The sequence below is a fragment of the Brachypodium distachyon genome, chromosome 4 (genome assembly GCF_000005505.3).
Source record: "Brachypodium distachyon strain Bd21 chromosome 4, Brachypodium_distachyon_v3.0, whole genome shotgun sequence".
NCBI classification, from domain to species: domain Eukaryota; kingdom Viridiplantae; phylum Streptophyta; class Magnoliopsida; order Poales; family Poaceae; genus Brachypodium; species Brachypodium distachyon.
Window position 1 is genome coordinate 27,356,931 of NC_016134.3, and position 23,600 is coordinate 27,380,530.

Consider the following 23,600-nt stretch of genomic DNA (forward strand, 5'->3'; position numbering starts at 1 on the left):
TCTTAAAAAAACTACAAGGATCAACTTTCTAAAATTTATTCTTGAGTTTTCATATAAAAAAGAGTGATTTTAATTAAGAGAAAAGTATACTTTTCGTTCTCCAACTTGTCGAAAAGTACGCAAATCGTCTTGGAACTTTTTTTTTAATACATTTTGTCCCTCAATTGTTGAAACTGGATAATAGGGATCTATTTTGCATAAGAGGAATCCTGAAACACGAGAAAAAGACAAATGCACCAAGGGACTAAAAAACATAAAGGTGTAGAAGAAGTTGTTTGGTTGCGCTACACGAGAAATGTAGGAATTTCACAAAAATTAGTTTACCATAGATGTTAGACACCGAAATTTTTCCAAGAGGTGTGAGAACTTGCTACAATTCCTATGTGACTAAAAAGAGGGTCTCTTTGATTCATAATTGTGAGAACTTGTAAGAACATAATTCATTAAAATTGTGCAGTTCCCATTCCTTCAAACCAAAAAGCTATGAGGGTCTCTTTGATTCAAAGCATTTTAAAATATTTTTCAGGATTCTAATTCCTCTGTAATTTTCCACGTTTGATTCTAGGATAGCATACCGCATGAATTTTTTTCTTATGATCATAATTCTTTTCATCAGTCCGACCTCTTGAAAACAATTCCTTATTTTTTCTGCAAAATCAAACATTATATGAATCTTAGATTAAAAAAATAAATATCAGTTCTGTAATATTGAAGATGCATGCCACCCGCAAAAAAAAAAAGAACAAAAAAAGAAAGAAGATGCATGCCACTCCAACGTTGTATTTATCATATTCTTGTATTTTGACAATCCTTCGAATCATAAAATTCCTCGATAATTCTTAAGCTATGAAAAGAATATCCTTTAAAATACCTTTGTAAATAGGCCCTAAAGTTTCAACTAGGGATTTTAGAAAAATGGGACCGTAATATGGTTTGCAGATATCTTCTGCTGCCGTTTTCATTTCTGAATACGGTAAGCCTAAATCCAATCTAGAGTGAGTTTGGCATTGAGGTGAATTAAACTAACTTTTACCTATACTTTCGTCTGGCTAACTAACATTTTCATACTTTTACGTGGATTTTCTATAACAGATTAATATAATTTCACCGTAGCACAGTTGTAACAGCCCGCACACTTCGTCTTCTCCGTTGGGCGATTCGCTCCATCTGCGCCACCGCCGCCGCGGAGCGAAGTTAAGCCCGGCAATGTGAGCTCGTCCCCGCGTTTGAAAGTGTCGTCCCTCGGTTGGCTTGCATTCCCGCATCTCGTTGTACTCTTCTTGTCACCCGCAGCGAACGGCGCTCACCACCTGTTCGGCGGAATGTTTGACGGGAGCATCGCCAAGAAAGCGTCCATGTCCAGCGGCGACGATCGGATCAGCGCCCTTCCAGACGGCGTCCTCGAGCACATCCTTGGCTTCCTTCCGGCGGAAAGCGCGGTGCAGACGAGCGTGCTCGCCCGGCGCTGGCGCCATGTCTGGACGTTCATGCGTCGCCTCAACATCTACTCCAAAACGAGTGTCAATGATTCGAAAGATTTCATATACCCTCTCCTGCTTCTCCGTGACAACAAATCGACTCTGGGTGAGGTCAGATTCCACTTTCGTGGGTTCATAGAAGCTGTGCATATCAACATGTGGATCCGGCAGGCTTTATTGTGCCAATCCAAGGTGCTTGTTGTCACTTTCACCATACTCGACCGCCCTCTGATCTCCAGGCATTTGAGAAAATTGGTGCTCTTTGCTATATTGTTAATTGGAAACATTCTTGATTTTGCAAGCTGTCCAGCTTTGGAGGATCTTAGGATATCACTTTGTACGTTCTTCGTTGACAAGATCTCATCCAAGTCTGTAAAGCGTTTGAGCATCTACCATGGTAAATCTCGCTGTGATTTCCGGACCCGCATTTCTATCCCTAGCCTTGTTTGGCTGCAGATTGATCATTTGGATGGTAAAGCCCCTTTGCTTGAAAGCATGCCTTTGCTGGAAACTGCATTTGTGAACATCTCCTCTCAGGCTGAGTACTGTGAAAGAGGTAGCTGACGACAACAATAGCCGTAGCTGTGTGCTTCTTGGAGGTTTGTCGGGTGCTATAAATTTGGAGTTGAAAGCTTACACTGGAAGGGTATACTTACTCAAAACTCATCTTAATTTTCAATGCACACATGTTGGTTTTCACTACTTGCTTATTTATCAAGATATGCATCCATCGGTAGACATTATTGAATCAACACTATCACTTGCATAGCAACCCTATGAGCTCTAAATATTGTCGTTTCAGTGGGCATGTATGAGATGTCTGACCTGTTATCTTTGATCGGTGACATATACTTGATATCAACATTGGCGTGTTTTGAGTTCTTTCGAAATTCTAGTTAAGAATGCAAAGTTACTGATACTCGGAATGAACAGTCTTCATCTACTCATGGTGTGACTTTATATAGGAATTTAACCATGCATGGTCAATATGTGTGGCATTTTGTAAAATGCTTAGAAACTTTCTAAATGTGTCACTATGTTATATATGGAGTATCTTTGATTACTTTCTCAAGTTGTGACTTTTCAGATCTCTCTGCAAACCTGCTGTGCTCTTTATTTTCAGTGGATCATGCATTTTAATCCTAAACCTTGAACTGTTAGTACCTAACTACATTTCACTTTCACCAGCTTATTTTCAAAAGGGATTTGAGATGGTGTCCGCCATTTAGTAACTTAAAGATATTATTGCTGAATGAGTGGTGTGTCGCTAGTGGCTTCCATGCGCTAGCTTGTATTCTCAAACATTCACCAATTCTTGAGAAGCTCACTCTTCAACTATCTGAGGTATAAGATTTATGAGTCTTCAATGGTTGTGTTATTAGAGCTGTTGTGGATAGTTGATTGATCTTGGTGAGTACATTTATTATGTATGATCTATTGATCTTGTCTATATATATTTTTAACTACAGGGACCAGAATGTAGAAAAGAATCAGAAGGAAGGTACTCTCCGTTGGAGCAACTACCTGCAATATCTGAAAACCTTAAGATAGTTGAAATCAAATGTGTAAAGATTGATTGGAGGGTTTTTAAAACTTTAGAATTTCTGAGCAGCATTGTTGTGCAGATTAACGTTAAACTGGGCAGAGAATCGTCAACAAGTAAGTTAGCTAGCTGCGTTGATCTTATATTCAATGTGTTCTTGTGACTCAGTCAGTTTAGATGTGATTGACCTAAAAATGCTAGAATGACATATCTAGGAAAGTAGTTATCATTTGGGCATCAATTGCATATCAACAATTGAAGTTATTAGATCAAGCTGCATGCCCAACCAGTAAAGTGAGCATCCTATTTATCATGTATTTCAAATATGGTTGTCAATTTATTAGATGTCCCACTGAACTGATAGCTCCTCTTCTGACATATGTACAGGTATTACTAGTTTTTTGGGAATGATGGGCTAAAGTTTGGTTGGCGTCTTTTGCATGTGCGGATGGCAAACTGGTTTCGATAATAAAATCAGCCATGTGCTGACTTGTTTAATGCCAACTAGTTGGGCCTGATTTATGAGGTCATCTTGTTTTTTTGTACTTTTTGCTGTCAGGGCTGAGTACATATCTTACATTCACTAAGGTTTGTTATGGACCGGAGATATTGCATTGGTTATACCTGCAGAGATTATAGTTGGATGGTTGACTCACTTTAATCCATAATCTCAAAACATATACTGCCTCCGATCCCATAATAAGTGTCGTTCGTCGGTGACTAAAGTTGTGCTAAATCAACGACACTTATATTTAAACATTTTACCAGTTTAATGATCTCACTTTTGTCACTAATCAAACTGGTTGGGCAAGCTGTCAAAAAGAAGCAAGCAAATTCAATGCCACGTCAGTGCGTGGGTCAATGACGCTAGTGACATCCCCCTCCCGTCTTTTGTCTTTTGCTAGAAAACCACAAGTATAATTTTGGTGACGGTTGTTGAACCACGGTTAACGCAAAATAGTCGTTGAAACACAATTAACGCAAACCGTTCACAGAGCCACACATTTTGAGTCAGTTGTCTCGACTAGCCTGAAAGTGGGTGGTTTGACGGCTTGACTTGATTTCTTACAGGTGGGCCCCATTTATTGCATGCCACGTTCAGCATCAACCCAACCCGTTAACCCTGTTGCGGAGCGTCAGACGCTCGAGGGGAGTTTCTTTTTAAACTTTTCTGCAAATAAAAAAAATAAAAAACAAGGATCAACTTTCTAAAATCTAATCACGAGTTTAAATTTTTTTCATGGATTTTTAAATTACGAGATCAACTTTTACAAATCAATTCAAGCCAATTTCAGGAGAGCTTGCAACTGAATTTGGGCACCTTTGAAGTTAATTTCGGATGATTCCAAATAGATACACGAGACTTTCACCCACATATTCAGAATAAAAATTAAAATTTTATATCCATGCACAAAAGGTTTGAACCGTACAAGATTTCATCCTAATGGCATCTTGAATGTAGTCCAAAAATGGCTTTTAAGGAACGTGCCAACCCTTAAAACACAGCCTTACATTTTAGATCTGGGTCTTAAGAACATTTTAGGTCTGGCTTTTAAAACTTCAAAGACCCAGCCTTTGCGTTGTGGCTAGGCCTCAAGTACTATTTGTGTACTGTACATCTGACATAAACACTAAAAAACTCGCGCACAAAGGCCTCAAGTGGTTGGAGAAAAGAAAAACATATATTGGGCTGTATGGGTTCCAAGTTAAGACCCAGATAATAAGATAGTATACATTGTCAGATTTTTACTGCAAAAGACATGGCTCCATCTTAGAGCATCTACAACAGCATACCCATATTTAGAAAAAATACCCAAAAACTGTCAATATGGGTATTTTGTCCCAAAATTTAGCTCCACCAGCGTACTCAAAAAACTTGCCTACCCATATTTTTTTGGTTTTTTATCCCCAGTAACCCCGTATTCCCAGCTGGGAAGCCAACTGCCCAGGAAACGGAACATTCCACCCCCATCGCGACCCGTCGGCGCCGGCGACGACGCCGATTCCGGCGGCCGGACCTTGCCGCCGCCGCCTTCCCTGCCGCGGGCCGCTCCGCCCTGCTCCCTCGCACCTCTTCGCCGTTGTCTGCCCCCGGCATTGATGCCCCCGCCACGCCTCCGCTCCGAGCACGAAGCCGCCGCCGCCGCCATGACCTAGCTCGGGCTGCACCAAATCCAACGCCGCCCCACGACGTCTTCCCCCCCAGCCACGGGCTCCGCTAAGAGCCCCGCCGCCCTGCAGTCGCACCGTCCCCGCGGCAGACAAGGAGGAGCTCCTCCACGGCTCTCATGGCAGCGGCAGCAGCATAGACCGTGACGAGCTCGTCGGCGACTTGCGCGCGCCTCGCGCTCCTCTTTCACTTGCTGTCTCGCGTCCCCCTCCTCCACCTCCTCCCCCTGTGCATGCTGTCCCGCGCCCCGCATCAACGCCCTGCTCGCGCGCCATGGTCGTGGCCGTTGTCCGACCGCCGAACGCCGCCATGGAAGCTCCGGCGACGTCTCCGCGCCGGCGCCGCTGCACCCGACCTCCCCTGTGCCCCGCGCATCCTCTGCCTCTCCAATCTGGGGTTCGATTTGGGGCAATTGGGATTTGATTTTGGGCTGATTTGGGAAGATGGAGAATTGTGCAAAAAGAAAAAGGAAAAGAAAAAAAATATAGGTATGAATATCCAGTTTTGGGTACGCTGCAAAAGTTGGACACAACCCATATTTTCTCTCTGTTGCGACACATCTCCTCTCGTCGCGTCTCCCCTCCGTCCCTGTCCTCGCCCGCGTCACCGAGATCCCCGGTAGAGGTCGGATCCCACGCCATCGGGCCTCCCTATGGCCTGGATTTTGGCCCCAGACGTCCTCCCACGCTCCGATAAAAAAAAAAGTACCCACGCTTCAAGCTTCTCCGTTGGGCGATTCGCTTCATTTGTGCCGCCGCCGCCGTGGAGCGAAGCTAAGCCTGTCAATGTGAGATCGTTCCCCGCGTCTGCAAGTGTCGACAGTGCCTTTTCTTTTGGCTGCATTCCCTCATCTTGTCACCCGCAGCGTCCGGTGCTCGCCACCTGTTCGGCGGAATGTCTGACGGGAGCATCGCCAAGAAAGCGTCCATGTCCAGCGGCGAAGATCGGATCAGCGCCCTGCCGGACGGCGACCTCCAGCACATCCTTGGCTTCCATCCGTGCTCGCCCGCCGATGGCGCCATGTCTGGAGGTTCATGCGTCGCCTTGACATCTACTCCATAAAGAGGGGCAATGATATGAAAGATTTCATATACCCTCTCCTGCTTCTCCGTGACCATGGCTCGACTCTGGATGAGGTCAGATTCAACTTTGGTGGTGGGTTCAACGAGGCTGTGCATATCGACATTTGGATCCGGCAGGCTTTGTTGTGCCAATCCAGGATGCTTGCTGTCACTTTGGCCACACTCGACCGTGCTCCTCTGATCTCCAGGCATTTGAGAAAATTGTTGCTCATTGCTGTATCATTAAAAGGAAAATTCTTGATTTTGCAAGCTGTCCAGCTTTGGAGGATCTTAGGATACTATTTTGCCAATTCTTCGTTGACAAGATCTCATCCAAGTCTGTAAAGCGTTTGAGCATCTCCCGTGGTAGGTTTTGCTCTGATTTCCGGATCTGTATTTCTATCCCTAGTCTTGTTTGGCTGCGTGTCTTCGAGTGAACTTCCAGAAAACGTCGGCCCATTTGATCCGATGCTTGGATGCTCAGAGGGAGCGCGTGGTGAATGTCTGGCAGTGTGGTGTCCTTCCTTTCCCATGCATCTATCTTGGGCTGCCTTTGGGACTTCGCAAGATCTCCCATACGCGGCTGGGTTCACAAGTGGATAAAGTGGTGAATCGGTTCACAAGTGGATAAAGTGGTGAATCAGCTTCAGATGTGGACGGCGCCTCTCCTCTTTCATGGCGGTCGGCTGACCTTGATCAAGTCCACTTTGATGGCCATGCCTATTTACGCCATGATGTCCTTGGACCTTCCCATGAAAACGATCGCTTGCATCGATAGTCTGTCGGGGATTCCTGTGGAAAGGACGTAAGGAGGCGAAGGGGGGCCATTGTCTTGTCGCTTGGGAATCAGTTTGCTCCCCTAAGTCGTTTGGGGGTCTGGGTCTGCCCAATCTCAGGTTGTTGAATCTTGCGCTCAGGGCAAGGTGGTGTTGGCTAGTGCGGTTGACCAGGACAGACCTTGGAGTGAGTTAGCCATTTCGGTTACTTTGGGAGACGGGACCTTGGCACGTTTTTGGTTGGACAAGTGGCTATCGGGGCCCGCTCTTCGTGACCGGGGCCCCTTGCTCTATCAGCGGCTGTTGCGTGGTGCTGCCAACTGTTCGGTGGCGGACGCCCTTTCTAACCTTTCATGGGTTCAAGAGGTTGGGCCGAATTTGTCGGAACAAGGGATCCTGGAGTACCTCCGGGTCTGGTCTCTAACCAATGATGTGGTGCTCTTTGTGGACGATGACAAGTTCCGTTGGAACTGGTCGTCTTCGGGTACCTTCACGGCGGCCTCTGCTTATGCGGCCTTCTTTGCATGACGCGTGGGGACTCCCTGCGTGGACAATCTTTGGGCCTCGAAAGCCCCTCCTCATTGCAAGTTCTTTGCGTGGCTGGCTCTGCGTAACAGATGTTGGACGGCTGACCGTTTGGCTCGGCGTGGGATGCAACATGCCGCGCGATGCCCACTGTGCGACCAGGATGGGGAGTCCATCGCTCACCTGGTCATCTATCCTTCTCCGTTGGCGCCACGAGGAGTGGCTTCCGAGTGTGGACGACTCTCTTCAGGGCTGGTGGTTTGCGATTGCTGATTCTGGGCATGCTTGCGGTGATTTGTTCAGTAGGATCATTTTGGTTTGGTGGTGTGTTTGGAAGCACAGAAATGCGGTGGTCTTCGATGGTTTGACTGCTTCTGCGCGATCCATTAGATACGCGATCGCGGTGGAGGGTGAGTCTTGGCGACGGGCGGGGCTGTTGGGGGATAGTCCTTTCGCCGATGTTGGCCAAGGAGTAGAGGGGTGGGTCTTGCGTGAGTGATTGTATAACGTTGGCCTTTGCGGCCTTGTAATTGCATCGCAGTCTTTTCTTCTTCAATATATGATATGCTCGCCCGGGTATATTCTAGAAAAAAAAAATCCCTAGTCTTGTTTGGCTGCGAATCAATCATTCGGATGGAAAAGCCCCTTTGCTTGAAAGCATGCCTTTGTTACAAACTGCATTTGTGGAGACCTCCTGTCAGGCTGATTACTTTGAAAGAGATGATTTGGGGGAACGTTGTGGCTTTTGTGCAAACTGTAGCGACGATGACAAATAGCCCTAGCTGCGTGCTTCTTGGAGGTTTATCGGGTGCTATAAATTTGGAGTTGAAAGCTTACACTAGAAGGTATACTTACTCATACTCTCATCTTAATTTTCAATTGACATGTGTGACGAGGGGCAACCTCGGCAATACCCTGACTCAAGGGTTTTCGACTGAAGGAGAGCACGGGGTGCACCAGCGATCTCGTCGACTAACAAAGACTAAGGAGAGTCGCAAGGTTTACCCAGGTTCAGGGCCTTCGGAAGGTAAAACCCCTACGTCCTGCTTTTGGTGTATTGTATTGATCAAGATTACAGAGAAGCTATGATGCGCAGATGGATCTGGCGTGTGTGTGTGTAGAAGTTCCCCCTTCCCGACTCCCCCTCCTAGCCTTATATACTGGCGGCTAGGTCTCGGGCGTGATACTCGGGAAGGTTACAATCAAATCAGTTTGTTCTGGTACAAAAAGATTATGCTTCTTGGCTTGAGCCGCACTTTGAGGGACTCGACCTGCATATACTTGATGGGCCTTCGAGTGGACCCCCTTTTGAGCTGTATCGGGTATATGAAGGTTGAGGACTCGAAGGGTCATTCCCTCGTCACTTAGCCCCCGAGTCCCTGTTCGAGGTGCAGGCTCGGGTAGGGACTCAAGAGTTTTTTTATTTCAGTTACTCGACTGTATGTCAAGACGCGGATAGTCTTCTTGCTTTAACTGTTCACCATTCAATTGGTTCGAATGTTTATCAGACCCGAATTTAGGGAATTCCTGACCTGTGAATCGAAAGCCACAGAGCGTTTCTGCGATTTGTACTGATACTGTGTGGGATGGTTGCATAACGCGCCTGGAATACTTGATCGGTCGAGTCCGGTTAATTGCACCAGGGCAAAAACTCTGTTAGCATACATCAGCACTCGAGTCCCCAGGCTCGAGCCTGGATAACTGGCGGTATTCGAGTCAAACCTGTCGGGGGTTTTACAGACTCGAAATCCAGTACTGTGAGGCGATCAACCAAAGCGTCCGTTGGGATCTTTTCTTCATGCAAGCGCATGGATAATCTGGAATCGCCTGATGATGCTGATTTCCAGGCCCAATGAAAAACCATCGGGTCTTACCTTCACGTTATGAACGTGGCTTCGGGTTTGTTTCGCAGTCTGTGCGACCCGGATATTGATGTCGAGTGCCCATGAGTGGGGTACACTTCGAGTTCCTGTACCGTCGGGTGGCAACCCCGAGTTTTCTAGAGCTTGACATGACGTCTCTGCTGACGTTTTGATTAAAGAAATGCTCTGGGCAGTCGATGGGACGTACCTTATGCTTTATGCACGGACTGAATTGAGTACTGTGGATGTGGTCAGTTTGATTTGACCATACAATGTGCGCAAGATTTTAGGCCCAATAATAGCTGTCGTGGGTTCCTGAACTGACGGAAGGAGAAACGGCTCGTTTCTGTTGGGGCCACGTGTCATACGTGGATGCGAAACACGTGGCATCATTCTAAATCATGCGGCGGTGATTCTGCTCCTTCCTGTTATCAATCGTCTTCTTCCTACCTCATTTCATCCCCTTGTCTTCTACACTTCATTGCATCTTCCTTCTGCGCTTTGCTCCCTTGCCCAAACCTAGCCTCCTCTCCGTCGCTCTTGCTCCCTACTTCTTCCACCATTGCCATTGCGCGATTTCCACCATGGGCAGGAAGAAGATCTCCACCGCCGCCGGTGCCAGCGCCGCTGCTGACGCTAAGAAGGAATCTCGCGATGCTCCCCCCGCCTTGGACAAGAAATCCAAGAAGACTGCTGACGCCGCGCCCGGTGATGACAAGAAGACCGGGGAGTGGAAGCGTTCGGAGATCCTGGCGCGTCACTTTTCGGTGGTGCGGAAGCACGGGCTCATTCTCGGCGAGGACTCTGGCAAGGTCCGCGTCCCGGGCAATGAGGTAACTCCCCGTCCCAGGCCTGGGGAGCGAGTTGTTTTCTATGATTTCGTTATCCGCGGCCTTTCTCTCCCCGTCCATTTCTTCTTCCACGCGCTGCTGCTGGCGTACGGGCTTCAGATGCACGATCTGACGCCCAATAGCTACCTGCACATTGCGTGCTTCGTCACGCTCTGTGAGTGCTACCTGGGCGTGAAACCGCACTGGGGTTTGTGGAAGAAGCTGTTCATCATCAAGCGGCAGGGCAAGGGCGACTGGATCTACAAGACCGGCGGCGCCAACATCCAAGTTCGCGGAGATGTCCAATACTTCTCCCTTCATTAGATCGAGTCGGTGCAGCAGTGGAGGAGTCGGTGGTTTTACCTCCAAGACGAGCCAGTCGACGGCAAGGACTTCAGCCTGCCCGAGTTCTCCGCCTCTGCTCAAGTGAGAAAATTGAAGTCTTGGAATCACGAGCTGACAGCTGAAGAGGATGCAGAGGCTAGTGTTTTGCTGAAGCAAGTGGTCGAGCTTCAACAGACTCCTGAGAAAGAGGTGAGTGGTCTGCAGCTCATCGCCCTTTTCATGAAGAGGCGAATTCAGCCGATCCAGGCCCGAGTCCACTCCATGTGGGAGTACTTGGGGCCGTCAGACTCCACTCAAGTCTGTGCGTAGGAGCTGTCGGATGAGTACCTTCTGACTCGAGTAAGGGTGGTCACTCGAAAAGAGATCACCTTGGAAGATCTGGAGTCGCCTCTGCCGCCTTACGGACCCGACCGATCGTGTGAAGAGGTGATTTTTCCTTACTCACTCACCATTTACTACTCTACAATTTCCAAGTTAGTTTTTATTGAAAAGTGTTGTTGTAGGGCCATCAGGAGCTTATGAGCCATCCTCCATTGGACGAAGGGGTTCCAGTCGACGACGACGAACTGGTCGACTACTCCAACTCCGACGCCCTTTACGAGGATGACGTGGATGAGGACGAAGATGACCATCAGTCACACAAGCATGGTCGGTCGAGTGAGGCGGAGCAATTGACTGGAGACTCTTATCAGCACGAGGTGCCTGAGGAGACAATTCCGTCGAGTGCCACAGCCGCATCCGATGAACCGAGGCCCTGGTCGCCGTCTCCGTCGGCTCCCCTGACCAAGAAAGCCAAGGTCACTATCAAGTGGGACGTCTTCGCATATTCGATGTGTCATCGAGTGGCTCCTCCAGGTACGTTTCGTTTAAAAACCAGCTCCTTTGTCGATTGAGAATTCTTCTTTCCGAGTTAACGAGTAACCGAAATCCACAGTGATGGTGACGCCGTGGCCAAGAATTCTCGTGCCGTTTCTCCAGCCCAGAGTCCTGCAAAACCGAGTGCCTCTTTGGCTCGGTGCGAGGTGCGAGATTCTTCGCCGGCGAGGAACTCACCTGCAAGACTTCCCGAGACGGCACCGACTCCGACTACTGCGCAACCGTCGACTTCGGCGTCTCAGCTTCGTATTGGGGCTTTGGCCCTGGAAAACCATGTGAGTGTTCTCCCGATGGGAGTGCTGAGTGAAACAATTTTTCATGCTAATAACTTTCACTCATGCTTCTGTCAATTGCAGCCTTTCGTTAAAAAGTTGGTGGATCTTGGCGACCGCTACCTAATACTGGAGGAGGAAAACCAGCAGCTACGCCTGGAACTGAACCAAGCGAAAGAGGTCGCTGCTCACGCCCATGGTATGAGCTTTAACTGTATTTAATCCCTGTCCATACTGTCTGCACGGACTTGGTGCATGTTAACCTTGCCTGTATTTGCAGGTTTGACTGAACAGGCCAACCGACTACGCGACGTGGTGGTTGGTAATAGTCAAGAGTGGCGGTCGAAGTACGAGTAGCTGGTTGCTGGTTCTGCCAAGGAATTGGCGGCTGCACATGCCGTGGTGGACGCGCCTGTCAAGCAGGCCAAGCTGGAGGCGCAGGAGAGCTTTGCACTCGAGAAGAAGTAGATTGCCTCTCGATATGACGAGTTGAAGACGTGACTTTCGGCTGCCGTCGACGCGCTCTCCGGTGAGTTTAATCATAACTGAGATTGTTTCCTTTCCCCTTTGATTTCTTCGACTGATGTGATTTTGGCGCAGATTCCCTCAGCTCATTGTCCTCTCTTCGTGGCAAACACCAAGTCACTGAATTAAGTGGTGTGGTGGGCTCAGTTGGGGAGTTGTGCAATCATGCGGCTGACATGCTCGCGAAGGTGTCTTCCTCGCTGAGGTCATTATTTACGAGCATGTATCCAGACGTCGGCTTGCTGAGATTCTTCGATGGAGAAGATCCACTCGAAGACTTCACTCGGGCGCAGACGCAGGCGGGTGCTGAGGCTGCCTTCATCCTCTCGCTCACACATGGACTCGACCAGGTGCTGCTGCAGAAGGTTGCTGATGGTGCTCCAATGATTCCTGATGGGCAAGTCGTCGAGTTGAAGCGCTTTGTTAAGCGGGGACGCAAGCTGGCGAAGAAGTTCACCGCCGTCATCGAGCAACTGAACGCGGCGACTGTACGGACCGCGCAGGAGGCTACGGATGAGGTGGGAGCTGGTCCTTCATCGTGAAGTTCGTTCTTGCCTTACGGTAATAGTTTGTAGTATTGACTCCGCCATGATTTCGTTTAAGATGAACCCGTACTATGGTGCCTGAAATATCTTCTTTTGATGCAATATGAATGTCTCTTGGCCGTCTTTTGAAGATGTATTTTCTTTTCTGTCTTGCTTGGCGCAGTAGAGCGATGACGACGAAACGCGCGAAACACCGGTTGTCCAGGCCATTCCCTTGGAGTCGCAGTCAGTGCCTGCTACCGTGGCGACTTCGGCGCCTTCCCCCGCCTCTCTTCTGGACCCGACGATATTGAGGGACCAACTAAAGGGTCTCAAGCAAAAGCTTCGGGTGGTCACGGGGGAGGTGATCGTGCAATGGACCAAATCCAAAGCCGCCCGTGACTGCGAGGAATTTCTGATGAAGGAGTTGTCGATGATGTATGAGAAATTGGCGGTAACTAAATTTCTTTCCTTCGATTGACTATTGCCTTTGCAACTGTAGTTGTTATTGATTCTGATGCTCTAGGTCTTCAACCTGACCCCCAATCGGAGGCCGAGAGGGTGAACTCCTGACTGAGCAGGCTGAACACGTTGAATAGATCATCCTTTTGGTATGACAAAGACAGTGGCCGAGCTTTGGCTTTGATGCAAGACCGTGTTGACCAGATAGGGGGTTTTGCCGACTCCTGTCGATCGACGTTGGAGCACGTATACCAAGCCTTGTTTCCTCTGTGTCGACCACCTGCAGGACTTGAAGCTTTGATGCAAAAATTTCGTGGCGGCACGGGGATACAAGATTTTGCCCAGAGTTTGATGATCAGGGGCGCTCAACATGCTTTGGCATTTGCGCTGGTGAAGCACCCTAGTTTGGATCTTGATCACATCCACGAGCTTCCGGTGATGCCTGGGGAGACAATTGATATTCGACCTCAGATGGATCAAACTCTGCAACCGGCTCGATGGATCATCTTCCTTCATGAAGAGGCGGAACAAAGGCAGCTTGAGGCGAACCGGGTCGCAAATCAAGTCGCGCCGTAGGCACCTAGGGAAAAAGATATCGGGTGCGCGATCAGCGCTCCCGATGGGAGCAGCCCCCGATGGGAGCAGCCCCCGATTGCGTGTCCAACTGCTTGTAGTTGGGGACAGACTCGAAAGAAAAAATTCAACATGTATGTGGCCACTCTAATGGATCTGTTATATAAATCGTTGTTCAAATGCTGTACATCTTGCCCATATTCGCTGAGTGGGTTACCGTCGAGTAGGCGGATAGCACCCCTGATGGCAATAGCCCCCGAGTGCGTGGCCAACTGTGTAGAGTTAGGAAAGAACTCGAACGGATCCTAAGTTAAGAATTTTTCATCGGGTGCGCGATCAGCGCTCCAGATGGGAGTAGCCCCCGAGTGCGTGGCTAACTGCGTGGAGTAAGGCACGGACTCGAACAGATCTTGAGTTGGTAAAATTTCGTCGGGTGCGCGATCAGCGCTCCTGATGGGAGTAGCCCCCGAGTCCATGGTCGACTATTTATAGTTAGGTTTGGACTCATTGATTGGCATATCCAGCGAGATCAGCTACTTCATTGGTTTTGTCGAGATGAGTCGCTCTGATGAGATTGTGTATCTTCACGATCGCGTGAGGGACGCTGAACGTCAACTCTTGGCGCTTCGCGGGGAGGTTGCTGTGTGGAAGTCGAAGGCTCGCACCGCTACCACCCGAGAATAATTTCTCCTGGGGGAGCTTGTTTCGATAAGCTCTGATCTGCGCGGTAAGCATTGTCCGTGGTGACTGCACGTTATGTATTGCTTTCCATCTTGAACAAGCTGTTTTGGGTTTGCAGAGATTATCCCCGAGTCCCATGAGGAGGCTGAGCGCGTTCGTCATCGCTTGAACATGCTTCAACGGGCAGGGCCGACGGTTCCTTCCTTATGGTTTGATTCTGATAGGGGGTATGTATTGGCGCTTCTGCAGGATCGAGCTGCCCGAGCCAAGGCTTGTTTGAGCTCGTGCCGCCAGATTATGACTGACATTCACAGAGCGCTGTTCCCGAATACGCCAGTTCTTGACGGTCTTCGGGGTTTGATCCGTTTGTTCACAGATTCGGCTGTCATCAAGAGTTGTATACATGAGCAGCTTGTAACTGACGCCACCGTTGGCCTGGCTTTTGTTAGGCTTCGATATCCTGGCCTCGATCTGGAGGGACTGCATGTGGTGCTGTTTTTTGAAGATGGAGTATTACTATGACGCCGTCGAGTGGCATGCTCGAGAACTGGTCAACCTTGTCGAGATGATATAGACTTCCACCGCGTTGTTGAGTTTTAGCACTTGTTTTTTTGGAGGAAATAGCCCTCGAGTCTTTTCTTGTCATTAGGTGCCGAACAGCTTGTGTTTCCTCTTCTTCTGTCGTGTCCTGCAACCAAAACTTTGTTAGTTAAATATTTTGGATATGTACCTTTATCCACTGATCTCGTTTGCCGATGTTGAATATCTTGTGTCGTGATGAAGGGTGACAGACTTGCGCCTGAGTGCCGTCCATTGATGGGGGTGTCGAGCCGATGGTTTGGAGTCCTCTCCTGGACGGGGGTAATTATGATTTGTATGATGCTTGTTTTTGCGGGTGTTTCGCGCAGCCCCCGAGTCCTGATTGATTGTCGGGTGAGTGCCACCCGTGGAGTTTTAACTGCGAAGCTGGAGTTGCCGCACTCAAGCGATATTATATAGATACATCCCTCAGGTCTTTGAAGAGACGAAGGTGTTTAATGTAGTAATTCAGCTCATGTGCGAGGGAAAAACTAATCTTTATTCAATGACGTACTGACGAAAATATTATGACTGAATAGAAACTGAAGACGATAAAAAGATAAACTGAATCTGTTTGTAGAAAAAAAACTAAGCATAGAAACGCCATAGCTATGCGGCGTTCCATGGCATGCCGAAATCGATGCTGGTGGCTGGATCCTTCAGGATTTAGGAACCGCCGCGGATCACTTTGGATATGATGTAGGGTCCTTCCCAAGGTGATGCCAATTTGTGATGACCCTTCTGTTTTAGCCGAAGGACTAGGTCACCTTCAACGAATGAACGACGGCGTAGTCAACGGTCGTGACAATTGCGGAGACTCTGTTGGTAGACTGCTGACCGAGCAAGGGCGATGTCGCGTGCCTCATCTGCTGCGTTGAATGCATCTTCCATACCTTCTGTGCAATCTGGTCTAGCGTATGCTGCGACCCGAGGTGCTTTATACCTTACTTCGGATGGCAGCACTGCTTCTGCTCCGTACACCATGAAGAAAGGGGTGAACTGCATTGAAGAATTGGGTGTAGTCCTCAAGCTCCAGAGTACCGAAGGGAGTTCTTCGACCCATGCGCCAGGTGCTCTCTGCAAGGGTGTCATCAACCTTTTCCGCATGCCTTCGGTGAGCAGACCATTGGCCTTTTTGACTTGGCTATTTGTCTGTGGGTGCGCGACTGCTGCATAGTTGATACGGATCCCCGTCTGCTCGCAGAAGTCTTGAAAGTCGGCTGCTTTGAAGTTGCTTCCATTGTCCGTGATGATACTGTGAGGAACACCAAAACAGAAAACGATAGACCTGAAGAATTGAATAGCCATTGCAGATGTGGCACTTGCGATTGGTATGGCTTCGATCCACTTCGAATATTTGTCAACCGCGACTAGCAGAAAGCGGTGTCCTCCATGACGCGACTTCCTCAACGGGCCTACCATATCGAGTCCCCATTGCGCAAAAGGCTAGGCGATGGGAGTTGTCTTGAGTTCGGATGCTGGGGCATGCGGCTTCGTGGCGAACATCTGACATGTCTCGCATTTGCTGACGATAGCCTGGGCATCGAGTAGGGCCGTGGGCCAGTAGAATCCAGCTCTGAAGGCTTTGGCGACGATTGTCTTGCTTCCAGCGTGGTGCCCACACGTGCCCTGATGGATATCTAGGAGGATATCATGTCCTTCTTCTAGTGAGATACATCTCTGAAAAATACCGAAGACACTGCGCTTGTACAACTTGCCGTTTATTACTGTGAAAGCTTTCGATCGCCGCATAACCCTTCTAGCTTCGGTTGTATCCTCTGGCAACTCCTGCTCGAGCATGTATGCGAGTAAAGGCTTCATCCATGTTGGTTCAATTGCCAGGACTTCAACTGCGCCAGCTGCTGCTTGCTCATTTGCGGGGTTGTCAGGTAAAACTGCTGAATCGGCTGTGGGATCTGAGTTGGGTGACTTTTTGACTGAAATTGTCACGTTGTTCTCTTTGATGCTTCGTTGATGGATGATCTCCAGAAAAACGCCAGGCGGAACTGCTGCCCGTGTGGATCCCAGGTTGGCCAAATGATCAGCCTCTTCATTACTGGCTCGGCTGACATGCGCGAGCTCGCAACCGTCATACGTACCCTCCAATGTGTTGTACATATCACGGTAGGCGATCATGGTGTCTGATACTGCATCACAGGTCATCATTGTTTGCTGCACAACCAAGTTGGAGTCACCATAGATCATTACGCGAGTGGCACCGCATGCTTTTGCCATCCGCATGCCATGCAACAGAGCTTCGTACTAGGCTTCATTGTTGGAGGCGTTGCGGAAGTGCATCTGAAAAACATAGCGCATCCTGTCTCCTTTTGGTGAGATCAATATTACTCCTGCCTCGGCACCTTCTACCCGCTTGGATCCATCAAAATACATGGTCCAGGCACTCGACAAATCGGGTGGGCTTGGAGTCTGCATCTCGGTCCACTCGGCGATGAAATCTGGCAGCACCTGCGACTTGATTGCTTTCCGGCGCTCGTATGTGATATTCTTGGGCGAAAGCTCGATTCCCCATTGGGCGACCCGTCCTGTTGCCTCTGGGTTATAGAGAATGTTGGCGAGTGGAGCTTCACTTACTACGACGATCGGGTGTTGCTGAAAATAATGTTCCAACTTCCGAGCCGTCATGAATACTCCGTATGCCAGCTTCTGATAATGTGGATAACGCTGCTTTGTGAGAGACAGTACTTCACTAACATGGTATATTGGCCTTTGGACTGGCTGCGCTTTCTCTTCTTCTGCTCTTTCTACTACCAAGGCTGTGCTGACCACTTGATTTGTGGCGCTGAGGTATAGCAAGAGAGGCTCATTCTCGAATGGGGCTACAAGGACCGGTGGAGTCGATAGCATGCGTTTTAGATCGGCGAATGCGCTGCTGGCTTCGGGTGTCCACGTGAATTTGTCCCCCTTCTTGAGTAGCTGGTAGAATGGTAGAGCTTTTTCTCCCAATCTACTAATGAAACGGCTGAGGGCTGCCACTCGTCCTGTAAGCTGCTGTACTGCATGGATGTTTGTTGGTTCCTTCATTGTTACTATTGCTCTGATCTTGTCTAGATTGGCTTCGATTCCCCTTGCAGAAAGAAAATAGCCCAGAAGCTGTCCTGCAGGTACTCCGAAAACGCATTTCGTCGGGTTACGCTTGATCCGATACTTATCAAGATTCTGGAATGTCTCTCGAATATCCTCTAATAAAGTATCTTCAGTCTTTGTCTTGATAACGATATCGTCGATGCAGACTTGAACATTTCTGCCAAGCTACGCCCCAAGACACGCCTACATGCAACGTTGATACGTAGCGCCTGCGTTTTTCAGTCCGAAAGGCATAGTTGTGTAGCAGAAAACTCCATAAGGTGTTATGAATATTGTCTTGTCTTCGTCCTCCTTCTTCAATCAAATCTGATTGTATCCAGAATATGCATCAAGGAATGACAACCGGGCACATCCCGTAGTCGAATCGACGATCTGGTCAATTCGAGGCAGGGGAAAATGATCTTTCGGGCAGTGCTTGTTCAACGAGGTGAAGTCGACGCACATGCGCAAAACTTTCGTGTTTTCCTTCGGGACAAGCACGGGGTTCGCCACCCAGGTAGCTTGTTTTATTTCCCGGATAAACTTTGCATCGAGCAAACGATTGACCTCCTCACCAATGGCCTTCCGCTTTGGTTCTGAAAAACGTCGCATCGGTTGCTTGATGGGTTTGGCATGCTCGTCCACATGCAAAGTGTGCTCGGCGAGTTCCCTGGGAATACCCGGCATATCGGATGGTACCCAGGCAAAAATTTTCCAATTCTCACGCAGGAACTCGACGAGTGCGCTTTCCTATGCGGGAGGAAGGCTCGATGACACCAGCACTGTTTTACTGGGATCCGTCGGGTGTACCTGATGCTCCGCCGTGTCACTCTTTGTGCTGAACTCTATCTGCTGTGGCGCTTTCTTCATCATGGGAAGTACGTCGTTGTCCGTCGTTGCCTTCAAAGAGGCGAGTTATGTCTGCATGCCGAATGATTCAGCAAGTTTATGGAATTCTCTGTCACAATTGTCCGATCTTGTAAAGCTTCCTCGGATGGTTATTATGCCGTAGGGTCCAGGCATTTTCATCACGAGATATGCATAGTGGGGGATGGCCATAAACCTGGCGAGTGCTGCCGGCCTAGAAGCACATGGTATTGTGATTTCCAGTCAAGTACTTCAAAATTGATCCGTTCCTTGCGAAAATTAGCAGGGTTGCCAAAGTCGACGTCGAGGCTGACCAGGCCCAATGGTACTGCCTGTTTTCCCGGAACAATTCCGTGGAAAGATGTGTCTGTAGCTTGGAGATTTGTTAGAGATATGTTCATCGCCCTTAGTGTATCCGCAAATATGATGTTAATGCCACTGCCTCCATCTTGAATACCTTGCTCATCTCATAGCCTCCCACCTGAGCTTCTAGGACTAGTGCTGACTGTCCTGGCCTCGGGATCTGAGGTGGGTGGTCTGCCCGCGAGAATGAAATGGCGACCTCGGACCAGTCGAGGTATTCTAGGGTGGCGGGTGGTTCGGTCATAGCCAGATGAACTTGTCGAGTGATAACTTTTTGATGTCGGATGGACAGCCTTCCTTTCTGTATCATGCATATATTTCCCGGAGGCGCTGGATACGTGTCAGCTGCGACTGTTGTTTCTGATGGCCGTGATGCAGGCTGCGTGTGTTGCACGGATCCAGCGAAATTTGGTGGCAATGGAGGGGGAGGTGGTGCATTGTGCGCGGCCATCCCAGCTCGAGTGGCGTGTGGCAGAGCCAAAGGTTGGGGTTATTCCTCGTTGAATTCTGACCTGGCCCCCGAGGGTAATCCCTGCTTGCCGTTGAATTCTGAAACTGGCTGCATGTGTTCTGCAACTCGTGAAAACGGCGGCACTCGAATAGTGTGTGGCCGCACCTTATATTTCCATCGACATCCCTGGTACCATGGAAGGGGTAGGGAGATGACAACTGTTGCGTCAACGATAAAGCGGGTTGCCCATCTCCCCGTAACCTCCGAGGCTGCCACTGCTGATTCTTGCTGCTATCCCGGTAGTTGCAACGGTAGTTTTTATCCCGCTGCCCTTCATGATTTCCTTCACCTCGTCCACTGTCGTTACGGTCAAACTCTACTGCTACGAACTCGGGAACGTTAGGCTCCTGCTCCTTTCGCTTCTTTCGTCGTTCGGTGTTACGGCCGTGTCCTCTCTTGGCTTCTTCATCATCGGGTAGTGCATTGTGCTCATTTCAAATTGAATCTTCTCCATCTGCCCATTTATTTGCTATCTCCATCAGATCTGCCACTGTTTTTGGCCTGCTCCGCCCTAGTTCGTCCTTAAAAGTGATGCGTTTCAACCCACGTTTGAAGGCGTCAACTGCACTTTCGTCTGATATTTCTTCTGCTGCATTTTTTAGGGATGTCCATCGTTGTATGTATGATCGAATGGACTCACTCGACCTCTAGGTGCACGCTCGGAGTTCCTCCAACGAAACTGGCCTTTTATATGTTACCCGAAATGTGCGGGTGAAAACTTGATAGAGCTCGTCCCACGAGCCGATTTCGCCCTCTGGCAGACTAGCCAGCCATGTGTGAGCGTGCCCCTTGAGCTGCAACTGCAAGCATTGCATGGGCGTGTTCTTCATTCCTCCCTTCAGCCGTACCATTGTAAGGTAATCTTCTAACCAAGCTCGTGGCTCCTGAGATCCGTCAAACTTGATTGCGCTCGACGAAACTGAAAAATTGTCGGGCATCTTTGAATTGCGAACGCGACGGCTAAAGCAGGCTGCGCTGCAAGGTTCATCCTCTTCTTCTGTGATACGGCCAGCACGGGCTGACCGTTCGCGATCGATTCTCTGCTGAGTAATGATATCACGAGCATCTCCTAGCACGAGGGTGTTGCGGCGGCGATTAGGCTGTTCTTCCTGTCCCCATCGTGGAGGATTCGTGCGGTTGTTTTTCCGTGGGGAACTGTCATTCCTGTGTCGCCGAGGCTCCATCTGGTTCGAGTTGGGGCCCATGAGGGCATTCCCGATGAGGCCTAAGCCGGCCAAGACCTGCTTGTGAATTGCCGCCTTCGGGTCGTCATCTGGTGGCATAGTGGATAGGAGGTACGTGTTTGCAGCGACCACGGCTCCTTGTGGCGTCCGGGGAAGCAACTCCCCCTGGGTATTGACTGTCATCAATTCATCGTCCAGACTGCGTGTCATGCCAATGTGATCTCGCTCGGGAATTGTTCAACCGAGATTGATAGTGCGGCGCTCTATATCTGGGGGTGCTTCGGGAGCAAGCACCGCGACTCTGCGCTGAGAGCTGTCTGCGAGCACTCGAGGCGTCGGCGATCTCTCTCCGTCGCTTTAGCTCTGCCTGCTCATCTCGCAGTCGAGCATGCATAGTGTTTAGCACATGATGATATGCCATCATCTCGTTGTGCGTGGCGTCTGCTGGTAAAGGGGTAGTGCCGTTAAGAGCGGCCTCGACCCGAACTTCTTCTTCCGCCGTGAGAATGATTGTTGGGCGATCATTGGTCACGTCCCCTATGCGCGCGCATCGGCGAAGATGGTTCTGCCGGCGCGGTGTCCGTCTCCACTGCTCTCGCCTACTTCCGCCGCGAAGACTTGTGCTAAGGTCATGCGAGGGATCGCGATTGCGTCATTGGGGTTGAGTGCTGCCCTCGAACAGGTATTGATGCTGTAAGGAGTGAGATCTTCAGCGACCACCGAGTGATGTGAATCGCACTCGGTGCAAAAAAATTTGTCCAAAATTGGCCCTATTTCACCCAGTGAATGCATCGGGGGTGAAGGATCAATCGGCGACACCTCTGGAGAATCGCAGATCTGCCTTGTTGGTGACAGATCTGTGAAGCTGACAATTCCCTCGTGACTGACTCGGAGGTTAAAGCCTCCGAACGATAGGTCCAGAAGACCATTGAGGTCATGAAAAGTGGAGGGCAATTCTGGCGGGTGAGCTGAGAAGCTAAAGGACCCGAAGCGGATCGACTCCTCCGTGGTTGATGCGTTGTGGGTTGAGAACAACATGGTCGAGAAGATCGTAGATCTGATGCACTTCTTCTCCACGGTCGGCGCCAATGACGAGGGGCAACCTCGGCAATACCCTGACTCAAGGGTTTTCGACTGAAGGAGAGCACGGGGTGCACCAGCGATCTCGTCGACTAACAAAGACTAAGGGGAGTCAAAAGGTTTACCCAGGTTCAGGGCCCTCGGAAGGTAAAACCCGTACGTCCTACTTTTGGTGTATTGTATTGATCGAGATTATAGAGTAGCTATGAAGCTATGATGCACAGATGGATCTGGTGTGTGTGTGTAGAAGTTCCCCCTTTCCGACTCTCCCTCCTAACCTTATCACTACTACAAAACACAACATAAGTGATGAGTCATCAGTGACAGGCTTTTCTCGACCGCCACTGATAACCCTCATCAGTAACGGGTCTTTCCCGCACGCCACTCATGACCCCTCATCAGTGACTGGTGCACAAAACCTGCCACTGATGACCCCTCATCAGTGACGGGCGCACAAAACCCGTCACTTATGACCCCTCATCAGTGGTGGGCGCGGTACGCCCGTTACTAATGGTCCAATGCGAAAAGTTGCAAAATTCACCAAAACACACATCAGTGGCGCCTTACATCTGTGCCCGCCACTGATGTCCCCTGAAGACCTTCGAAGATTAAAAAATCCATAACTAATTCATAAAAAATCAAAAAATGTGATTCTTTTTTATAAATTCTTTTTTTTATTTCTTAACATTGTGGAACAATAATATCGGATGGCAACATTTGAAAATGACCTATGTAGTACAATCTTGTTTTCCCATAGTTGAACTTTAGTTTTTAAGCCAAATGACCAAAGGTTTGTCCATTTCTATGCCATCGTTCTTGATAATTCTCCATTTCTTGCACAAGTGTTGTCACGGAAGTAATATTGCCAAAGAGGTTTACAATGTTTTTGTTATAAAAAATGACTTTGGACTATCAAGTATATACGAATGTTTAATTATGACTTTCAAGCCAAATGATAAACTTAATATGATACCTATGAAGCAGTTACACTTAATATGGTTGAAAATGGAACTTATGCAATTTTCACACAAATTATACCACATTGATAAATTTATGAACCAATTTTGTCATATAAAATACTTGTATATGATAAAATCTAGTTTGGCCTCATCACTGAAGGGCTTTTTATTCATGCCCGCCAGTGATGTATTTTCTCGGCCCGGCCAAAGGCCCAACCCAATCCATTCCCTATATAACCCTTTCGCTAACCCTAAATCCCACCCTCACCCTCCCTCTATTCCCCCTGCCGCCGCCTCTCACTGCTCTCGTCTCTCCCTCTCTTCTCTCTTCTCTCTTCCCCTGCCGACCCCAACCAGCCCCTCTCCCTCCCTCCCATGGCGCTTGGTGCCGCCTCTCTCCCTTCCTCTCCCATGGCGCATGGAGCAGCCCCTCTCCCTCCCTCCCATGGCGCATGGTGCAGCCCCTCTCC

At 49.1% G+C, this 23,600-nt stretch overlaps 2 protein-coding genes across 2 annotated transcripts; one reads left to right on the plus strand and one right to left on the minus strand.

Moving 5' to 3' along the window:
- Window positions 1-1,322: 1,322 nt before the first annotated feature.
- LOC100840456 (F-box/FBD/LRR-repeat protein At5g22660) lies at window positions 1,323-2,042 on the plus strand. The gene has a single exon (XM_010240937.1). It carries the CDS (start codon window positions 1,323-1,325, stop codon window positions 2,040-2,042), a length of 720 nt encoding a protein of 239 aa, XP_010239239.1.
- A 14,486-nt stretch (window positions 2,043-16,528) lies between these two features.
- LOC104585035 lies at window positions 16,529-17,287 on the minus strand. The gene has a single exon (XM_010240938.1). The coding sequence runs from the start codon at window positions 17,285-17,287 to the stop codon at window positions 16,529-16,531; it is 759 nt and encodes a 252-aa protein (XP_010239240.1).
- Window positions 17,288-23,600: the final 6,313 nt, after the last annotated feature.